Source organism: Vipera ursinii (genome assembly GCF_947247035.1).
Source record: "Vipera ursinii genome assembly, chromosome: 17".
NCBI lineage: Eukaryota > Metazoa > Chordata > Lepidosauria > Squamata > Viperidae > Vipera > Vipera ursinii.
The window spans coordinates 4,035,023-4,056,087 of record NC_139530.1 but is presented as its reverse complement, the minus strand read 5'-3'; the positions used below and the strand labels follow the sequence as shown (position 1 = coordinate 4,056,087).

At 44.6% G+C, this 21,065-nt stretch overlaps 2 protein-coding genes across 2 annotated transcripts; both read right to left on the bottom strand.

Moving 5' to 3' along the window:
* Nucleotides 1-60: 60 nt before the first annotated feature.
* CENPS (centromere protein S) lies at nt 61-7,580 on the bottom strand. The gene is made up of 5 exons (XM_083375692.1): nt 7,553-7,580; nt 6,072-6,195; nt 5,917-5,950; nt 4,318-4,384; nt 61-282 (listed from the first exon to the last, which is right to left on the bottom strand). Exons 1-5 carry the CDS (start codon nt 7,568-7,570, stop codon nt 124-126), a joined length of 402 nt encoding a protein of 133 aa, XP_083231818.1. The 5' UTR covers nt 7,571-7,580; the 3' UTR covers nt 61-123.
* A 1,046-nt stretch (nt 7,581-8,626) lies between these two features.
* Nucleotides 8,627-20,500, bottom strand: PGD (phosphogluconate dehydrogenase). Its single transcript, XM_083375469.1, has 13 exons — nt 20,356-20,500; nt 17,934-18,009; nt 17,058-17,237; nt 16,402-16,467; nt 15,492-15,610; nt 15,313-15,382; nt 14,705-14,839; nt 13,419-13,608; nt 11,718-11,848; nt 10,943-11,076; nt 10,316-10,415; nt 10,047-10,169; nt 8,627-8,950 (listed from the first exon to the last, which is right to left on the bottom strand). The coding sequence occupies exons 1-13, from the start codon at nt 20,361-20,363 to the stop codon at nt 8,831-8,833; spliced, it is 1,452 nt and encodes a 483-aa protein (XP_083231595.1). The 5' UTR covers nt 20,364-20,500; the 3' UTR covers nt 8,627-8,830.
* Nucleotides 20,501-21,065: the final 565 nt, after the last annotated feature.

Genomic DNA, 21,065 nt, shown 5'->3' with positions numbered 1-21,065 from the left:
TTGTGCTTATTTATTTATTTTTTTAAAAAAAATAGAATTGTGAGCTAGGCACGATGACGCTGAGGATCCGGGTTCCACAGTGAACGTGAGAAATCCCCATCTTGAAACCAGCAAGGGTGAGTTTTACGCCACGCTGGAATCTTCATTCTCCATCGCCACAGGTTCTTCAAGGTCATTCGATTTGCTTCCTCCCTTCTTAGCAGCTGATTTCTTCTTCTTCTTCTCTTTTTGTTCCAGGTTATTCAAAGAAAGCTCTTCACACTTCTGAGTAATATACTTCAACTAGAAATATAGAGAATGTCATCAGTCACCTACAGTGAGCGGCAGAGGTTCACCAGGCCAGTCAGTGGAACACACAGCAACGCACAAACCCATCCAGTGTGTAACTAAACGTGAGGATCTGTAGGCAGGTTGACATCCAGTGGTTATTCAGGCCTGGATAATACAAAGTCTGATAAAAGAGCAACTAACTGCTCATGGTTAACAGATGGCAAGCTGTGGTTCAAGATAAAAAAAAAATCTATTGGGATATGTCAATTATTAAATCTCCGGCTACAAAATACGTGCCTCGAAAAGTCAATGCTGTTTCATTGTTTCTCCCACCCAATCCAAGCAGTTATAACAGCTAATGCATATCAAATACACGTATCTTTTTCCTACAAAAAAAAAAGAAAAGGGAATGTTTTCCTTCCTTCGTTTTTATCTTCCAATGCATCTACTTAGGAAGGTTTTGTGTGCTGCCTGCATCTCGCGGATGGGGCTTTGCCTGTTTGTGCGGCCCGGTTGCTGGCATGCTGCGGCCCGGTACTGGTCCACGGACCGGGGCTTGGGAACCACCATACTAGTTGTTTTTAGTCAGACTTTTCATTTCTTTTACAATGTTGATCCAAGGTTGAAAGGACGCTAGATCAGCCTGCAGAGAAATTTACTGGATAACTCTTTTTGCATCTTTAATTGCTTTAATTTGTTGCAAGATCATTTTAAATGGTTATTATATAGTGGGAGGGGACCTGTTCCTAATATGGAGACCCCAATTTGATCCCCAGCAATTAAAAAGGGCTAACTAGCAGATGACATGTCAGGCTTTGGGGCAATGAAACTACAACTCTGAATATTCTCCCTCATCAGCCATGCTGGCTAAAATAAAAGATGAGAGTTCAACAATGCTTGAACTTCTGGCCTGGGTTGGTTTAAGGCATTTTCCTAATTGTAAGTATGCTTATGTCCTCTTCAGACATGTTGGCTAACTGCTGCTCAATTCATTTTTGACAAGAGAAAAACAGACCTACCCTGATTAGCAAATTACATGTCTACTAAGTGTGAGCCAGGAATGTTTATAGGAATTTGGTTCAATTTATGACTCCTATGTATAGCCCGATCCATACACTTCAAAGCAAAATAAATCTCATTTGTTTTTGCCATTTTTACTGATAAATCTGTTGTTAGGATGACTACACCTTGTTTCAATTTTCTTCTTTATAAAAATACAGCTTATTGGGGCCATTTGGCTCATGACAACTCATACATTATTATTTTTTTTCCTCCTTTTACATTACTCCTGTTTTATAGCACCTATAGCTTCTCTTCCATTTTCAATTTATTTGCTGCACAAATGAATGATGGGGTAAGTGCAAATGAGTTCTATCAGGATATAATGTGGCACTATATTCTCAACAAAATTTAGCTTTAAATACAATAGTCCAATCAGAGGGTGCTGACTGAAATAGCCATTCTATATAAAGAATGGTATACTAATTTGCTCTCCGTAAGCCAATTTCTCCAGCTTTACTAAGAATTACTTTCAAATTAATTTGCAAATAGGTTGCTGTCTTATGGAGAAGGAGGAGGAGGAGGAGGAGGAGGAGGAAGACTCAAATGTTACTTGATGCTCCACAGATTCCAGTACAGATAGTCCTTGCCTTACAATCATCGAAGTTACGACGGCACTGAAAATTGACATATCACCATTTTTCACACTTACGACCGTTTGCAGCAACCCCCACGGTCACGCGATCAGAATTTGGATGCTTGGCAACTGGCATGCACTTATGACAGTTCCAGTGTCCCAGGATCATGTGATCCCCTTTCGCGACCTTCTGACAAGCAATGCCAAATGGGGAAGCCGGATTCACTTAACGACCCGTGCTATTAATCGAACAACTACAATAATTCTCTTAACAACCGTGGCAAGAAAAGTGGTAACGTGGGGGTGGGGGGCGATAATTCGTTAAAATCTGTCTCGGTTAGTAACAGAAACGCTGGGCTCAGCTGTGAACGTAAGTCGAGGACTACCCGTAGAGGCTCCGAACGTTTTTCTTCTGATATTCTACTGGCCCAAATTCTTCGGAAGAAAGAAATGCACCAAGCGTAAACAAGTGGCTTCGGTACAATTGTAATCTTGGGGGCCTGGAGTAGCTCTTCCGTTCTACGTTCAATTAAGCTGCTCTGCAGCTGTTGGTTCAAGGACACGGAACTCAGCTGACCGCTTCAGCCCCACCCATCCTTCCCTTCGAAAATAAGCTAAATATCGCAAGGGGGAAGAGGAGAAACGCGCCCTGCTGGGATTTAAAATTAGCAGAAACACTGGCTCTTGTTCATCTGAAGCCGAAAGATCTACTTTAAATAAAAGAGAGATGGCGTATCTCAGAGGTTTATAGGGAAGCTTATAGATAATGCCTAATACAGAAATAGCAGAGAGGAGTTGTGCCGATTGGCCAACGTGACAATCGGCATCAAAAGGTAATCAGTCTCCCACAGTCATTCACAAACTAAGACGTCAAAGCAGGACCCATTTGCAGTTCTTCATTTTTTTTTGGGGGGGGGGGGCTAGTTATGAAAATTAGAAAACAGAAGAAACCAGTGGCTTTGCATTACTAAGCAGGTGGAAATGAGGAGAGAGCGAGAAGCAAGGCATCCATCTCTGACAGGTGCTGAGAGACTAACTTTTCGGCCATCCCGGCTGACCCTGAACGTCACAGTTCCTCGGAGAAATCCAAGTCACCGAGGGAAATTCCAGGATGAAAATGGCTGGAGCAGAATTTACCCTCCTGAAGGGTAGCTAGGGTAGCCTTAGGAGTCAACCGAGAGGCCTTCTCTGCTTATAAATGGCTGTTACGAAAGAGGAAAAGGCGTTGTGCTTTTCCAGCGAGAATTATTAACACGACAAGGATCAGGGTCGTCATCGGAGCTCAAAGCAGAACGTCAGAAAGAAAGCCACGTATAATATTCCATGGCTGTTTCTGAAGCCCAAGATGGCAACGAAGAAGACAAAGAGAAGAAACGGCTTTCCTCCTGAAAAGCTACAGCAGCATAAAAGTAACGTAACGAAGACACATTTCCAAACTGCTGTTCCAGGTGTTTGGTGCACTCCAGAGAAAAACAGATTGTGTTGTGATAGCCCTTTTAAGCCTGTTAACACGGTAACTTGTTGTACGTGTAAACCTGGAAAGCGCCACTAGCTTTTCCAATATGGTGGCTTTCCGCCGGATTTCCGACTGTTCTAATATCAAACCACAGCCCCAATTATTCAGAGACCCTCACACTCCGGTCCTCCAAAGCTATGTCAGCAACTTCCCCAATTTGAGAGGCAAAGAAACAGTTCAATCAATTAAATCCAACACGGCAAGACATTTCTGTATAGGTCTGCCCCCTAGGACAGTGGCATGTGTATGAGAGGCAAAACGACAACTGCAGCATTGCAATTGTCAGAAAGAGCTGGAACTTTGATTACGATGCTGCAACCACCATCTTGCCTGTTTTGACCCTTCTCTGGAGATGCCTCTGTCTAAAGATACTGGGCAATTGTTTTTATGACACTTATCTGTACTGACCTATAGGTACTTCTACTCTACAGATGGTCTTCAACTTAACCCAGTTCATTTAGCAATTGTTCAAAGTTGCAACAGCACTGAAAGTGATCGGTGGTTTTTTTTACACTAGTCTGTTGCAGCATCCCCCACGATCAAACTTCAGATGCGTGGCAAACGACTCGCATTTATGACGATTGTAGTGAGTCGGGAGCAAATGATCACCTCGTGTGACTTTCTGACAAGCAAAGTCAATGGGGAATCCAGATTCACTTAACAACCGTGTTGCTAACTTTAAAAAATTGCAGCGATTCACTTAATGACGTGGGCAAGAAAGGTTGTAAAATGGCGCTAAAGTCACTGAACAACTGTCTCACTTAGCCAGACATTTTTGGGCTCGGGTGTGGCTGTACCACCATTCAAGCAACCTCCAGCATTTAGAAGAAACTTAGCAGTAAACAAGGCTTCCCAAGTCAAAGAACAGACTCAGAGGGGAAGGGTCCAATCTCACCAATGAGTTGCTCCTTCGGGCCAAAAGTTTCACATCTTCAACATTAATGGTACTCCGTTTTCCATGCCTATGAGAAGGAGGAAGTGATCAGATTACAAGAAGGTTGCAGCAAAATTATCTCATGAACGAATCTTAAAACCTTATCAGAAAAGCTGCTGAAGTGCAAAATGGTTCAAACTTTCTCTGCAGCTGCTAGATACACTGACAAAGTGAAGCTTTTTTTTAATGCAGCGGCAAGTAGATTACGTTGAAATGCTTTGCGGAGCTTTGCTTTGGCTAGAGGACCCCTGATTTCGCCAGCCCTTCTTTTCCAAGACTAAATTGACCATTTATCTATCAAACTTGGGAATGATAAATAGCAGGGACATTTTGTTCCTTCCGTTTTGACGTTCATGTAAAATGAAATGTTCCCTGTAGCAACTGATACACTGTGGGGAAAGTTATTAAATTACTTTTCTCTACTACAGCCATTTTCATTGATAATAGGAAACTGATTGTATTACTTTGTTATTCTGTAATTGTATTCTATATACAAGCAACATTGTTGGAACCAAGGGAAAGGCAGCCTTGAAGTATTTCCTGTGCAACAGTACAATGTTTCATCCGATTGTCTCATGGTTCTTGAGACTCTAAGATACAATTATGATAAATGGAAGTGAAGGGGTAGAGAACGAGAGAATCATCTCAGCAAACTCTAGAGGGGGGGAAAAAATCCCCAAATTTGGACGAAGATACCACTGGATATTAAAAACCAGGTTCTTTGTGCATCATTCAAGTCCTGCTTGATTTATATATTAACACACTTGCCCATTATATAAAGACATTGATTTAGAACTGTAATTTGCGAAATGAAAATTGACTTTCATTAACCCAGAAAAATGGACACAAAAGCAAAATGTAAGTGGAATGAGATAACACAAAAAGATGAAATTATGACTAGCTAAAAACAGACACTGCAAGTGGAGGTCTTGTGCTTTCAGACAGACAAAAAAAACAACAACGCCACAGATGTACAATTTTTCTACCAGTAGCAAATAGAAGAGAGCAACAGAAAAGGCTAGGCAAACACAAGAGCCTAGGAATTGAGGAAGGCAAGTCTCAACCTGACAAAAAGATTAGAAAAGATTACACCTTTGAATCCAAGCATCATCCAGTTACCTCACTGAAGCCTATGGAATATTTTGCTGCTAAAATCTGTATATTTCTAATACAATACAAAAGCATGTTCTCTGTCAGTTCATTAACTACCCATAGCACCCTTCTTAGTCCACCCTTTTTACAAGAGCTTGGTGCCAGTTACAAAAGTAATTTAACAGTTATTAAATAAAATATGAATTAATGGAGGGAAACAGAGTGCCAGAATTAATTTTAGACCATCCTTGCTAAAAGCCAGAAGGCTGAAAGAGGCTAAGAGTGTACAATAAATGTGTTGATATGCTACAACACCTACATCACGTCCATGCTGTATATTTTTTTTTAAATAGTTTAAGTAGCTTCCAGGAAAACAGAAAACAAAACAAAAATATTTTTCTAGTTGTCTTAGCAGACACAGATACATGTTGATTATTGTTAAGTATTACCCCTTTCCACAATACTTACTTGGCAAACATTTCAAGGTCCTTTGCAAACATTTCTGAAAAGGAAAAACAAAAAGTATCTTAATATGTTTCCATATTAAGCAGAGTTATCTCTAAGTTTCTTTGCAGTTCTTTTTAAAAGAAATATTACAATATTGAAAAGATAAGGAAAAGTACCGCATTGCCTAAAGGTGATCTCAGAAATAACTGCAATGGTCTGTCTGCTAAACTCTATGTTTTTATCTTCAGCAACTTCTTGGCACAAGTAGGCAACAGTGTAATGAAAAGCTGCTTTCAACCTCTAGGAAAAACACAGGCAAGAAGGAAAAGTTACAAAATTATTTTATACACTAATGTGGGTAAATATTATACCCAGGTCTTCAAACTAAATAAATAAACAGAATAAACAATGAATAAATGAAGTAGGATTATCAAGTCGAAGGTTTTTGGACTAAGAAATTTAAGAACCGGGGGGGGGGGGGGATCCAAAGTGATCAGGAATTTGGGATTTCTTATCCCCTTCAACATATTATAATGTCATCCATCTCTGAAAGCGAAGGAAGAAAACATTTTGTCTGTTTTCTAAATTTTAGTCAGTTTTGCATTTTTTCAAAAGAAAAAAAAAGTTTTTACAAGTTTAATTGCCTTGTGTAAGACACTTGAAAAACACATATCTATGTATACGTGTGTGTGTGTATAGATATATAGTTATTTACACACACACATACTGACCATTTATTAGATCAATGACATTGAATATTCAATATTTATTTATCAATTTTCTATTCTGCCTCTGACACTTGCATGGCTCTGGATGGTTTATAAGTAAAACACATATCTAAAACACATATCTATGTATACGTGTGTGTGTGTGTGTGTAGATATATAGGTATATAGTTATTTACACACACACATACTGACCATTTATTAGATCAATGACATTGAATATTCAATATTTATTTATCAAATTTCTATTCTGCCTCTGACACTTGCACGGCTCTGGATGGTTTATAAGCAAAACAGTAATTTTGTTATCATTTTCTTCTAAATCTCTCTTTACTCGTTTGAGGTCCAGTCTACGAACATGCTTAAAAATACAGCAGCTTTTTCAACTAACAGAATAAAACCGGGTGCCAGGCCAATAAATCTGTGTGTGTGTGTGTGTGTATACACAATATAGTGTATGCATCTGTTTACATTTATCTATGTACACATTAAGAGAAGGGGAAGCAAACGTCAACCCTCACTCCCGATATTCCGTCCCCCAAAGCACTCTGGCCATGCTCAGAGGAGATGCCGTTTGGCAGCAGCAGGAAACTCCCCCAAAGGCAGACCCTTTGCACATGCTCAGAGACCCCTGCCACCACCGCTTCCTTCCGCCGTCCCGGAGATGGTGGAATGTTTCTCGACAGCCCAAGAAAAGGGCGCTCTGCACGGACTCAGAGGCACTTTGTCTCGGCGAGGGTGGCAAGTTCCCCCTCGGGTCCGCCACCCGCCAAACTCCGCTCGCGGCCGCGTCAGCGAGCGGAGACGGAGAGAGAGTGAGTAAAGGCCGCGGCGAAGGATTCAGATTTTTTTTTTTAGCCGCCCCTGCTCTCTGTACGTGCTCGGAGGCGCCCTTTTTACCGGGCGCGGGAGGGGAGGAGAAAGGGCGGTACCTGTTCCTCGGTCTCCATGGCGGCCAAAATGGCGGCCGCGTTTCCCGCCTTTTCTTTTTGCCCCGCCTCCGGCGGCGCGAGGGGCGGGGCCGTCGCGCGTATTCTCCTCCCCCAAGAAGGTGCCGGCCACGCCTCCCGCCCGGTGCTTTCAAGTGTCGGACTACAAGCCCCATCCATGAGGAGGGAGGATGATGGGGCTAGTGGTCCCGCTGTGGAGAGCAGCGGGGTCGGGGTCGGGCGAGGGGACGGCAAAGGGTCCGAGCTGGCTTGAGAACGACGCGAAATGGGAATAAAATGAAAATAAGTGTAATAACAGGCAATAGAGTGACAAGACTCGGGAGGGACCTAAGAGGTCCTCTAGTCCAACCCCCCTAATTCCGAACACGGAAGGACCTAAAATAAAAATAAAAATAATTCAATTTGCTTCTGCTTTTTTTTTTTTTTAAATCCTCTTTTTCCAAATTTGCTCTCGCCAGTCTCCTTCAATGAAGTCAAAAAATGCCTTTTCGTGGGATCAGCAATCAAAAAAGGGAGATAGAAAAGCTGAAGGCAGGTAAAAACCTCGTGGCCCATGGAGCCTGCCCTTTGAGGGTTTGTTTTCTTTTTAATTTATTCTTTTTAATTATTTTTTCACATTTTTGTTAGACAATGGGCATGTGTTTATCCCAAGTGTGTTACTATTAAGAATAGTAGTAATTATTTTTATTAGTATTAGTTTCTTTCAAGAAACCTGATTCTTAAGTTTCCTTGCATGATCCCATCCAAGGAAAATAGGGGTAACACTACATGTCCCATCATCCTGGGCCACCACTGGCAATAAACGGGGAGCTGTAGTCCAGATAAAAGGATCCGACAGGGTAATTGATATGCTAATAAACGGATATGCTAATAAACGAAGCCAGCCAGTGCTGGAGGGGCTAACTACAAAAAGGCTAACTACAAACCCCATCATCCCTGCCCCTTTGCCCAGCTTTAACTCTTGCTTCGGTACCACAAGGCCTTCTTCCAAATTCCTACGGTCTCAAAGCTGTTTTTATCCAAGCAAGGGATTAAAAAAAAGCGAAGATGAACGAGCGTTTTATTTCAGCAGAATTTTTCACGTTTATTCCATCGATTTTATTCTGGCTTTTGCACAAGACACCATAATAAGAAACTCTTGACACACACACACAGACACACACACAAAAATAGGAAATAAAAACTAAGACTGGACATTAGAGAAATGCCCCAAGGTGTGCAGACTCTCTTCTACGTAGCTCTCGTGGGGTTTTCTGTCGCTTAGGCGTTATAAGACGAAGAGGAGACGTTGCCCCCGTGCCCCGTCCAGTTGGTGTGAACGAATTCGCCCGGTTTTGACAACAGTTCATAGGTGTGGGCACCAAAATAATCCCTCTGAGCCTAAGGGGAGAAGAAAGCACAACGTTGTGAGGCGACAACTCGAAACCTGGAAGGTCACGACTAAAGAACGAATACTGATCAAGACTGCATTCACACAACCACTCTTGCAAGCCAAGTTGACCACATGGTGGCTTCCAAGAGGCTGACTCCTGTTCCCAGAATTCTGAGTTGGTTAAGGAATTCTGGGAACTGAAGTCCCAGAACGCTCTATGGTTTATGCAGCTTTCCCAAATGGGGTTCTAGGTTTACTGTGCTATTATGGCTTCTAGAAGAGACGTTTTACTGTTTTCTCGCCCCCTTTTCTTTAGGATAGCAATTAATTGGGGATGTCTAGTTTAATGAAAAGGAGGACTAGGGATGACATGACAGCAGCGTTCCAGTATCTCAGGGGCTGCCCCAAAGAAGAGGGAGTCAAGCTGTTCTTCAAAGCGCCCGAAGGCAGGATGAGAAGCAACGGATGGAAACTCATCAAGGAGAGAAGCAACTTGGAACTAAGGAGAAACTTCCTGACAGTTAGAACAATTAACCAGTGGAACAACCTGCCTCCAGAAGTTTGGGTGTTCCAACACTGGAAGTTTTTAAGAAGAGATAGGACAACCATTTGTCTGAAATGGGATAGGGTTTCCTGTCTGAGCAGGGGGTTAGACTAGAAGATCTCCAAGGTCCCTTCCATCTATTCTATTCTATTCTATTCTATTCTATTCTATTCTATTCTATTCTATTCTATTCTATTCTATTCTATTCTATTCTATTATTTTCCATACTCTATTGAATAGAATATGGAAAATAGAATATGGAAAGAATAGAATAGAACAGAATAGAATAGAATATATTTTATTCTTTCCATATCCTTTCCATATTCTATTCTTTCCACATTCTACTCTACTCTACTCCACTCCACTCCTCTACTCCACTCCATTCCATTCCACTCCCACAAAGATACACTACAAAGAAAACAAAATCTCCCAAAATATAATTACACTTCTAGTGAGAACCAGACTTCAGCTAGGATTCAACTGCTAACAAGCAGTGGACAGAAAGAGAAGCTAGGAATCAAAGCAAGTTTAAGATCGGACTCCATGCATAAGTTACTCACCTGAATCAGGTTAGCAGGCAAAGTGCCATGTCTGTACCCATCATAAAACGCTAGTGCTGTGGTGAAGCAGGGCATCGGGATTCCCACCTGGACCCCAGTGCTAACTGTACGTCGCCACGAGTCCTTGCGAAAAGGCAAAAAGGTGCAGGAAAATTAATTTTCTGGACAAGATTCCTGGTCTCTTATCTCTAGGCCGGTGTTTCTCAAATCTCTGCCACTTTCAAGTCCCAGAACTCCCAGCCAGACAAGTCTTCATGAAGTTACCTTACCTGACAATTCTCCACTGCCGTCTTGAAAAAGACATCTAGGAGTAAATTTTGTAGATCGGGGGATCGGTCAAAAGCTTCTTTAATTTTGCCCAAGAAAACACTGCCCAGGAGAGAGATATTAAAAATAATAATAGCCTTTCAGAAATATACAGGTGAGGAATTTAATACAGGTGAGGAATTTAATTTCGGTTGGGGGGGCCCTAAAGAATACAGAAAGAATCCATTCTGTTTTGATCTAGAAACATTTTCTCAGAATTCAGGTTTATTCGGGACTATAAGGAACGAGGCTGTGCTAATTTTTTTTTAAAAAAAACCCACTACTGTGTATATTATAATAAAATCTCTTCCTGGATTTGCCTATATTCCTTTCTGGGTTCTCAACCGATATAAATAGTATTCATAGTTTAAGAATATTTTGACAGCTTTTAAGGGGTTTAGAATTTTGAAAGCAGATATTTTTCAGAAAGAATCTTTAATCTTTTTTACTTATATTGCCACCCACTCGCACACGACAGCATTTTGCTTTTCTTTAACCCTTGTGGAAAGATGTTGGCACCATCTTCACAATATTTCCAGAATGTCTGACCAGAATCCATCTTTCCAATCTGTTTCCTGTTTATGGCTTACCTTCTGATGATGCAACCTCCACGCCACATTAATGCAATCCCGCCATAATTTAGGGTCCAGCCAAATTCCTTGGCGGCTTGCCTCAGCAACATGAAGCCCTGGGCATAGGAGATGATCTTGGAAGCGTAGAGGGCCTACATGAAGGACACGAGTTAAGAGAACGGCATGCGTGCACAATATTATCGTGTTTTAAACCACGATGATCCCTAACCAAAATGAAGGACTTTTCATTCCGAGTAACCACAGTTGGCTAAGCAAGCCATCACTGAACGGTTTGCACATCTCACTAAGAAATAAATAGATAAGCGCACAAGTTATGCTGAATTAAAAAAACCCAGAAACTAGTCATCTTATGATTCAGAGTGGTGGCAAACCAAGATTTAGGAAGGAAACCCTGCAAAAGTTGGGTCTGGGGTGTCTTCGGATTTGTTCTATGAAACAAAACAACTTGCTGATTCACAGACCAGACAAGCTTTTCTCAATAGGACGCCCTTCAGATTACAATCCACACTTCGGCTGACCACTAGATGGCAGCAGAGAGCTGCAGAAACATCTAGTTACCACCACCTTGTGGTCCTCCAGAGTTGTGCAGCTGAGATAAAATGTGCCTAATTTTCCAGTGTATTATGGAATCAATGAGTTATGGAGAAAGCCACATTAAGAAAGGTTGGTCTGGTTTGTGATCCAGCCCAAGTCCTTCTTACACCCACTTTGATAAAATACCAAGGCTCCAGCGAGGGATCGGGTCCTCTGATGGGCAAAGCCGTGCACTCACTTTACGAATGTCCTCCAGAAACGCTGCCTTATTCCCACTAAACGCCTGCGCTTTGGGACCACTCAGGAGTTTGCTGGCTTGCATCCTTTCATCCTTGAGCGAAGACAAACACCGGGCAAAAACAGCCTCTCCTTTTGAAGGAAAAACAAAAAATTCCAAATTATCCCCGGCCACTCCAAGCTAAAGACCAGAAACTCCACGGCATGCACCAAAGGCAACTCCAAACAGAACAGAGCTGCATTTCAAAAACAACAACAACAAACTCAAATTACTCTACAAAGGAACGGCATTAAAAGAAATTGGAAGTGCAACTGGGCCAGATAATACAAACGACAACAAATGTGCTTTCTTGCTAAAACCCAGAGTCATTTTCAGGTTCATTTGCAGCTATGTTGTCCCAAAGGTGCTTTATTTTTTTCAGGAGGCAACTGGACATTCTTGTTTTTTCCTTGAAGAGGTTTCGCTTCTCATCCGGGAAGCTTCTTCAGTTCCGACCGGATGGTGGGGAATGGAAGGATTTATACTCCTTGCAGACAGCTGGTCACTTGCATTCTTTGAGAGAGTCGTTGAGGCCACTTGGAGGTTTGTCTGTGTCCAAGGGGGTCACCTGAGTGGTCCAAATGACCAGCAGTCTGCAAGCAGTATAAATCCTCCCATTCCTCACCATCCAGTCAGAGCTGAAGAAGCTTCTTGGATGAGAAGCGAAACATCTGCAAAGAAAAGCAAGTTAAGTCCAGTTGCCTCTTGAAAAAGACACTTGCAGCTAGGTTGTTGCAGCAAAAGGGAAATGAAACCTAGCTTGATCTTTCTTATACATCTAGAATTAATCATAGATTCCGGTTAAAAGATACACAGAAAAAGGATGGTTTACGCCAGGGGTCCCCAACCACCGGGCTGGGGACCAGTACAGGTCCACGGCCTGTTAGGAACTGGGCTGCACAGCTGGAGGTGAGCAGCGGGAAGCGAAACTGTGCATGTGTGGGATCGAAGTTGTGTAGTCCTCCTTCCCACCTGCTCCCAGTCCATGGAAAAATTGTCTTCCATGAAACCGGTCCCTGGTGCTAAAAAAAAAAAGGTTGGGGACCACCTGTTTACAGCACTGGCTCATTTAAAAGCTAAGTCATTTAAAAGCTAAGTCAGCTCTTCCAGGTTGAGCTCAATATTGTTAGCTTTCATTGGCTTAGTCTTTTGTGGGGATTTACAATCCCCCCCTACCCTCTCTGGTGCATCAACATAAGGGGTCAATTCAGGATCCAATGCGTAAACGTGTCCTTCCATCTCCCTAGATCAGAATTTTTTTTAAAAAATCCTGCAGATTTATATTCTTTTGTGTCAGGTACATTAATTCCCTCCCCGGCTTCTTTGCTGAGGAAGGATGAATCAGCACCTTTCAGGAACTTGCAAGTCATGCTGATAACAAACAGGAAAAAAAAAAGACAGTAGAAATTCACCTTTTTGGCAGCTCAATCTCTCCAAAATACAGCATTCCCTTATCAAGCAAGCCAGAATTATTTTGGAAGTATTTTGATGAGGGGGGGGAGAGAAAGAAACCGAATGAAGCCCCCCAAATATTGAGCGTGTCCCCAAAAAGAAAAGAAGGCTGCAGTGTTAATCAGAGGAAGATTTAAAAGTTCATAGGAATCTCCCCGAACTGCACGAGAGACCTGCAAAACAGCAAATGTACAGCAAAAAGTACGTTACCTATAAGAGTAACCGGAACACCGTATTCCAAGGCAGAAATTGCTGTCCATTTTCCTGTTCCTTTCTGCCCGGCGCTGTCCCTGATTTTAGGAAGCAAGTGTTTTCCATCGGCGTCGCGGAATTTCAAGATGTCCGCTGTGATTTCAATCAGGAAGGAATCCAGCTCGGTCTTATTCCACTCCTGAAATACCTGGGGGGAAAAAGAAGGGGTGAGAGGGAGAATCAAGTCCTGCATTGGCTGGGCCCAAGGAAACTTCCAGGGCCAGGGCTTTTGTGGAAAGTATATGGCCCAATTTAGAAGAGGTATCTAAGGGCACGATGGGGCCATGATCAATCAATTAATCTACTATAGAAATATGGAGGTGGGGGATTGGACAAGGAGACCTCCAAGGTCCCTTCCGACTCTGTTATTCTGTTATATGCTGGTCTATGATCGTAAAAATGGGACGCGGTGGCTCAGTGGGTTAGGACGCTGAGCTTGTCGATCAGAAGGTCGGCAGTTTGGCGGGTCGAATCCCGAGTGCCGCGTAACAGAGTGGAGCGCCTATTACTCGTCCCAGCTCCTGCCAACCTAGCAGTTCGAAAGCATGTAAAAATACAAGTCGAAAAATAGGGACCACTACAGTGGGAAGGTAACAACGTTCCGTGCGCCTTTGGCATCTAGTCATGCCGGCCACATGACCACGGAGACGTCCTCGGACAAGCGCTGGCTCTTCGGTTTTGAAACGGAGATGAGCACCGGCCCCCAGAGTCGGAAACGACTAGCACGCGTGTGCGGGGGAACCTTTACCTTTACCTATGATCGTATACAATCTTTCTTTCCATCCCTTCTTTCTTTCTTTCCTTTCTTCCCTCCCTCCCTCCCCCTCCATTTATTCTCCCCTCCATTTATCTTTCCTTTCTTCCCTCCATCTCCTTTCCATTTAGCCCTCCTTCCTTTCTAGTACCAAGTTGGGCGGGGTGGGGGGTAGCGGACGGAGACACTGCTGCCTAGGGGTCAGATCAGAGAAGAGAGGCCGTAGCCCTCCGCTGCATAATGGAGTGAAAAAGAAAAGCCTCTTAAGTCGTCAGCCTGTCAGATTTGCGATTTCAGATTTGCAAGGTTCTGCTAATGCGGCCTTAGAATAAACTCAATTAGCCCAACTGGTTGCGCTTTCTCTTTTGTGGCCTACCTAGGAAGGCACATACTACCCATGTTACTCACCAAGCCACATCGTTTCCTCTCTCCACGTCATTTAGACTTTACAACCCACCTTGCTCCTTACTCAACGGTTGTCTTGACTCACCTGGGACATCTCGTCGTGGTCCATGGCCAGCACGTCCTTCATCAGGTGGTAAGCCTCACAGATCAGCTGCATGTCACCGTACTCAATCCCGTTATGTACCATCTTCACAAAATGGCCAGCCCCTTCATCACCCACCTGTCAGACAAGACGAAGAAAGAAGCACGTCAGAGGGCACAATATTTATTTTTTTTACCCTCCTTCCTTCCTTCATAAGGGCACGAAGGAAGGAAGGAGGGAAGGAAGGAAGGAAGGAAGGAAGGAAGGAAGGAAGGAAGGAAGGAAGGAAGGAAGGAAGGAAGGAAGGAAAAGAGGTGAGCTGACAAAAGTTCTGCTTTAACTTGGCGATGCGGTGGTTAGAATGCAGGGCTGCAGGCTAAACTCTGCCCACGGCCGGCAGTTCGATCTTGACCGGCTCAAGATTTGACTCAGTGTCATGGTTCCGATGCTGCAAACATTGACACTCGCCTTCCCATCCTTTCCAAAGTCTTAAAATGAGGAGCCAGATTTTTGGGATGGGATGGGGGGGGCAATATGCTGACTCTGTAAACCGGAGAGGGCTGTAAAAAAAAAGCTGTATGAAATTTGAAGGTACCGGTAGAAAGACTCACCCAGTCACAACAAGGTTCGCCCGTTCCTACTTTGGCTGCGATACTCTGAAATATTGTCTTGATGTGAGGCCTGTAAAGGAAGAATCGGACAGGTGTTAGCAAAGTGCACCCAATTCCTGCCAGCCTTAATTAAGATAAACAACGAAGGAATAGTTATCCCAACGGTCTGAAATACGTACCAGGCTTCTTTTGCTCCACCTGGCATAAGGGAGGGTCCGTAACGGGCTCCTTCTTCACCCCCACTTACTCCACTCCCCACAAAGAGGATTCCTTTTTCCTTGAGCTCCTTGCAGCGTCTCTAAAAGCGAGGGGGGTTAAAAAAAAGGGGGGGGAGAGAAAACGAGAAAGGAAAAAAAAGATTGCAAGGAGAAAATGAGTTTAACTTTTCTAATTCAAGGAGGGGGCATTTCTCTTTTTATAAACTTCCTTTCTGAAATGGGGAAAGGGAAAGATGAGATCCCCCACATTCCTCAAAATCCGTTTGGCTTAAGGAAAAGAAACTTTTCTAAAACAGCAAAAAAAAAAATAATAAGCAGAGGAAATGCCAAGCGTATATTGCAGTGATGGCGAACCTTTTAGAGAGCGAGTGCCCAAACTGCAACCCAAAACCCACTTACGTATCATCGGGTGCCCTTTGGGCGGGTGTGGCTGCAGTGGTAAAGGCAGACTGGGTGGGACTAAAAAGTTCAATCAATCAGTTCCAACTTTGCGAGAACTTTTTTTTTCCCCCGCGAGAAGTTGAAATTGATTGATTGAACCTTTTTTTTTTGTACTCGGCGGCGGAAGCCTAAAGCAAAAAGGTTTTATAAAACCCAGCTGAAGGCCTAGGTAGGACTGGGGCGACGGCACGCGTGCCCACAGAGAGGGCTCTGCGTGCCACCTGTGGCACTCGTGCCATAGCTTCGCCACCATGGGTATATTGAATTTCCCGAGCTTGGCTTAGTGGCCTCAAAGCTGTTCCAACAAAAGGGGATTCTAATCAATTTGGTATTTTTCAAGTGAGACTAGCCCAGAACGCAGGATCATTCCTGAGAAGACTTTTCCCCCCCACAAAATCCATGGAAGACAAATTGGCTAGCAGGCACCTACCGTAGTATCTTTGTATTCCGAATTTCCTCCATCAATAATGATATCCCCACGAGAAAGCAGCGGCACCTGAAAACAAAAACAAGGACATTTCTGTGCATCAGCCCAAAGACAAGTCATAGAAGCAGGAGGTTCCCACCGCTGCCGATTCAGTAACCCCTGGTGTATACAGCTGTAGCGCCTCGGACTATGGAGGTTCCACTCCAAGCCCGAGGTCCTGTTGTGTCGTGAAACGTCTGTGCTTTTCATCTCGCCCAACCAAGTTGAACAATCTTTTCATTTTAAGAAAAGCTAAAATGCAAAGCACCAAGAAACAAAAAAAAGAAACAATGGTGCTGCTAACTTTAAAAACTGCAGCGATTCATTTAAGAACTGGGGGAAGACAGGTTGTAAAAATGGGGCTAAACTCACATCAAAAATATCTCGCTTAGCGACGGAAGGTTTTGGACCCCCCCTCGTTGTTATAATGGAGCAGCGTTACGAGAAGAGGAAGGTGGTGTAATAGGTATAGCACGAGCCACAATCGTCGGTGCCAGTTGGCTGTCCACGCAGCCTCTTCCGGCCAGCGCTAAATAGCTCGTGTTTTATTTGCTAGCCGGATCGAACCCAAACACGGCGTTGCAACTGGGCCAGCTGGCATCTCAGGCTAATTTCCTTACCAACTTGTTGATGAAGTCATCCACGGCGCTTCCGGCCTTCACCAGCATCATGACACGGCGGGGTTTTTTCAGCTTTGAGACCATTTCCTCCAAGGAGTGCGCTCCGATCACTTTGGTGCCCTTGGCCTCGTTCGCAAGGAAATCGTCCACTTTGGAGACCGTCCGGTTAAAAGCGCATACCTGAGCAATGAAAGAAAGTTGGGGGGGGGAAGCCAAAAACTTCAGCAATTGCATCTATTTAAAAAGCTTTTGCTTTTTTCCCCGCTTTCTGGTTGCAGACCAGGAACGGCTTTCCTGAGCGATCCGACTGCATTTTTCTATCTTCCCTTTCCCCTGGCCAAAAAATAAAAATATTGCTCATTTGCTGAATTGTATTTACTGAGGAGTTAGTTACACAGCAATAAAACCATTGCTTTTTTGCATGATTGGTGCCCTCTGCGTCACAATCACACTGGGGGTTGAGCTACAGAAGCACCTGATGGAGGAGAGCTCAAGGAAGTGAGTCAAGTTACACTTTACAGATAAACGTTCCAAGACAAGAGAATGAGAGAAATCTCTTTTTAAGGCTTTCCTCTTTGTGTTTCTTGAATAGCATCCTGTTCATTCTAAAGCCAATAGGAGGCTGATTATTTTCACAGCTTATAGTCTTTCATCTGACCGTTAACGATGCTACCGGATGCCTAAAATCAAGGTCGAAAAGCTACAATTAACACAGAAAAAAAGATTTTTTTAAAATAAAAGAATATAACCTGTGGTGGAATGTATCACAACAAATTCTCGAAGCCCCGTTTCAGACATCTGACCCGAGGGATGTCCAGTTTCTGCCTCTCACAGGTTATTTTACACCAAATCTTTGCAACTCAAAGGTTTACTCACCACAAAACCGTGATCGTTCATATTGAGGATGAGATTCTGACCCATGACAGCCAAGCCAATCAAGGCAATATCTGCTCTGCAAAAAAAGAAAGAAAGAAAGAAGTGTAGAAAAATAATGTTCAGATGGCAAATGTGGTTCCAAAAAAAAAAAGAGATCTCGTCCCTCTGTGGCAGGCAGCTTGTGAAATGTCCTTAGGTTACTCAAGCAAGCAAGCCCGGCTACAAAGGAAAGAAAAGTAGCCGCACTGGAATCAGTAGCAAATTATTCATAAATTATCTTTTTTGCAAGGTGCCCAAATAGGACATATCAGTCCATCCTATGTGGATGTTGCAATAAGGGAGGCAACAAAAAAAAACCACACTAGGCCAAACCAACTGAGTTGCATCAGAGGTAAAAAAAAAAAATTAGAATACCCATAAGAAGCAGTTCAAACTCAGAAGGATGCAAGTCAGCTTTGCTAAACGCTCACATCTCCAAAAGGCGGAGATGGGTTGCGACAGCCTCTAGCCTCAAAGAAGAATCAGGAAGTAAATAGGATTTCTTAATCCAGTCCGTTTCCCTCTCTCTTCAGCCCTGGCACCCAGCTTGAAGTGCCAAGGAAGAAAGAGAACCAAACTTCAGTCAGCTTGGGAAATCAAGGAAGTGATGGGGGAAAAAAAAACACCAAATTTTGCAGGGAGGAATTCTTTTAACTTCCCTGAGGTCAAAGAGATTATTTGCAGGGCATAAACTATCGGTCTTTTTGAGTTCAGAAAACCAGGAAAATATTATTTTTTGTGTGAAAGAACTTTATTAATTTTTATTATTAATTTAATTTGTATACCTTTCCTATGCCTACCCCCGCTTTAAAACTGATTTAATCCAGAGGCCTGCCTACCCATACCTCTGGGTGAATTGGTTGAAAAATGGAGGTGGGTTTTCACAAGGCCAGCTCCACATCTCTGGGCTCTGGTGGAAGAGATCCATATTTCTCTTTGCAAACTGGCAGAGAGGCCAGCCCATTCCAGGGAGCAGCCATTACAGTTTCTTGTGGCAACGAGTTCCACAGGTTCACTGTTTGAAATCATGTTCTTAAAAGAGATTCCTAACTTGATCCTGGCTTTTTACACGCAACGATCCCTGGCCTACCGTGATTCCCTAATTCTATGAGGAAACTTGAGTTTCCTCTAAAATAATTCCTTCTCCGTTTCTCTCCATTCTTACCGATCCTGGCCACCATCCCCCCCCCGCAGCCGCCTCAGGTTAACTAGGTTTGCTGAACAGGCCTCAACTTAACACCCACATCACCATCCTATCCAAATCATGGTTGATGATCTATCCTGGTTGAACCCTCACATGTCCCAAGCCCGGCCAAACCAGTCTTTCTCTTTAGTATCTGAGCCAAACCAAGATTTGGCCGGCAATCTTGTGTGGGCCTGAGGTAAATTTATTAATTTGACAGCTTCTCCTCCCCCCCCCTTTATTATTTTTTTTTACATTGAATGATACATTTGAAAGTTGGCTTTCCCTCAGCCAATGGGAAACTGTCGGTGGGGTGAAGCAGGCTGAAGGGGGAGCCAATGAAAGGAGCCCCAAATTGAACCACCAATCGGGTGAGAGGGGAGGTTGGGGGGCAATGGTATATAAGGGGGACCCCAGCTGAGACCCAGCTCAGAACATCGGGAAGGGAGCTGAGGAGGAAGAAGGAAGGAAGGAAGAAAGAAGGGAAGGAGCAAGACAGAAGAAGGAAGCCAGGAAGAAAGAAGGGGGAACGAAGCAAGCTGAGTCACTGAGGGGAAAAAAGTCACTGCTCACCCCAGAAATCCGGGGCGAAGCAGCCCCCCTCAAGCGGGGGAACGAAGGAGCCGAAGTCACCGCAGAAGTCACGGCCCACCTCAGAAGTCTGAGGCGAAGACGGCACCGGCCCAGAGTGCTGAGGCGGCCCCGATTTGGCGCGCTCCCTCAGGCCACTGCCAGCCCCAGGGGCGCCTCAGCCTCGCCCCGACTTCCAGACCCAATAACACGCTATAACATCCGCGTCCTTGGCTCCGTCTGGTTCTTTCTGAAGCCGCGGCGGGGTGGGTAGAAGGGACGGGGAAAGGCCTCCAGGCGGGGCGCCTTCTCCTTGCGCGTCCAAGCGAGCGCTGCGCCGGCTTGTTGTAGGGGTGAGGGGGAAACTTGGCGAGGGTTCGGCGTTCTTTCGCCGCGGGAGCGCCTGCGAGGCTCCGAAGCGCCTAGGGGAGGGGGTCTCTGGGCATGTGCTGAGCGCCGCCCCGCCTTCTTTCCACCCCGCGACCCCCTCCCCTCCTCCTCCCGGACCCGGCTCGGTGCGTAAAGGCGCGCGTTAGCGAAGGCGACGTTTCTGCGCATGTCTGGGGAGATGGGAAGGGGGGGTCTTCTTCACGCCCCCCCACCACCACTATCAAAGCGAGCGCGACTTACTCGGCCATGGCGACGGCGGGCGGAGAAAGGCTGCTGATCTCGGTCTGGGCCGCGGCTCCGGGGCGCCTCGCCCTTTAAAGGCGGCGCGGGCCGGCCTTCCCTCCCTCTCTCGCGAAAGGGGCCGGACGGAAGCGTCCGCGGCGAGGAAGAGAAGGAGGGCCCGGCATCGGCTCACCTTCGCCCTGTCCCTCGCCGGAGCCGCCTCCCCTGGGGCGGGGAAAGGCGGTCCACGCGCCAATCAATGAATGAATGGATGGATGAATGAATGAGAACCCGGAAGCGGGTTGGATTTGCGATGCGCGTCACGTCCCTGCGTTGCTGCGCCGGGATGCTGCGTTTTCCCGGGGAGATGAATCCTGCTTTTTTTGTGTGTGTCCTCCCTACCGCTGGAAACAGGCAGGCCTCGTCTCCCTTTGCTTTCTCTTCGGAAAGCCGTTGGGCAGCCCGCGATCGGCTCCAAAGCTCCTAAATCTTGGGGTTCTGGATAAATCGTCCTGTCTGTTACATTTAACCTGTCTGTGCAATAGCTTTCTCCCTACTAATCCAACCCCCCCCTCCCCATCTGTCTAATTACCCTTTTCACCTACCATCCATCTCTCATAATCTGGAAGGTGGGAATTGGAGAAGCTTCTTGGATGAGAAGCGAGACGTCTTCAAAAAAAAAACACCAAACACACACACAAAAAATCCAGTTACTGCCTCTTGGAAAA

What these genes read in the sequence shown, in the direction of transcription:
- CENPS (XM_083375692.1), bottom strand. An exon ending in GATCACCTTTAGGCAATGCG is followed by an intron (nt 5,951 to 6,071) that starts GTACTTTTCCTT and finishes TTTCCTTTTCAG; the next exon opens with AAATGTTTGCAAAGGACCTT. An exon ending in GACCTTGAAATGTTTGCCAA is followed by an intron (nt 4,385 to 5,916) that starts GTAAGTATTGTG and finishes TCCTTCTCATAG; the next exon opens with GCATGGAAAACGGAGTACCA.
- PGD (XM_083375469.1), bottom strand. An exon ending in TGAACGATCACGGTTTTGTG is followed by an intron (nt 17,238 to 17,933) that starts GTGAGTAAACCT and finishes TTCATTGCTCAG; the next exon opens with GTATGCGCTTTTAACCGGAC. An exon ending in CGGCAGTGGAGAATTGTCAG is followed by an intron (nt 10,170 to 10,315) that starts GTAAGGTAACTT and finishes CCTTTTCGCAAG; the next exon opens with GACTCGTGGCGACGTACAGT.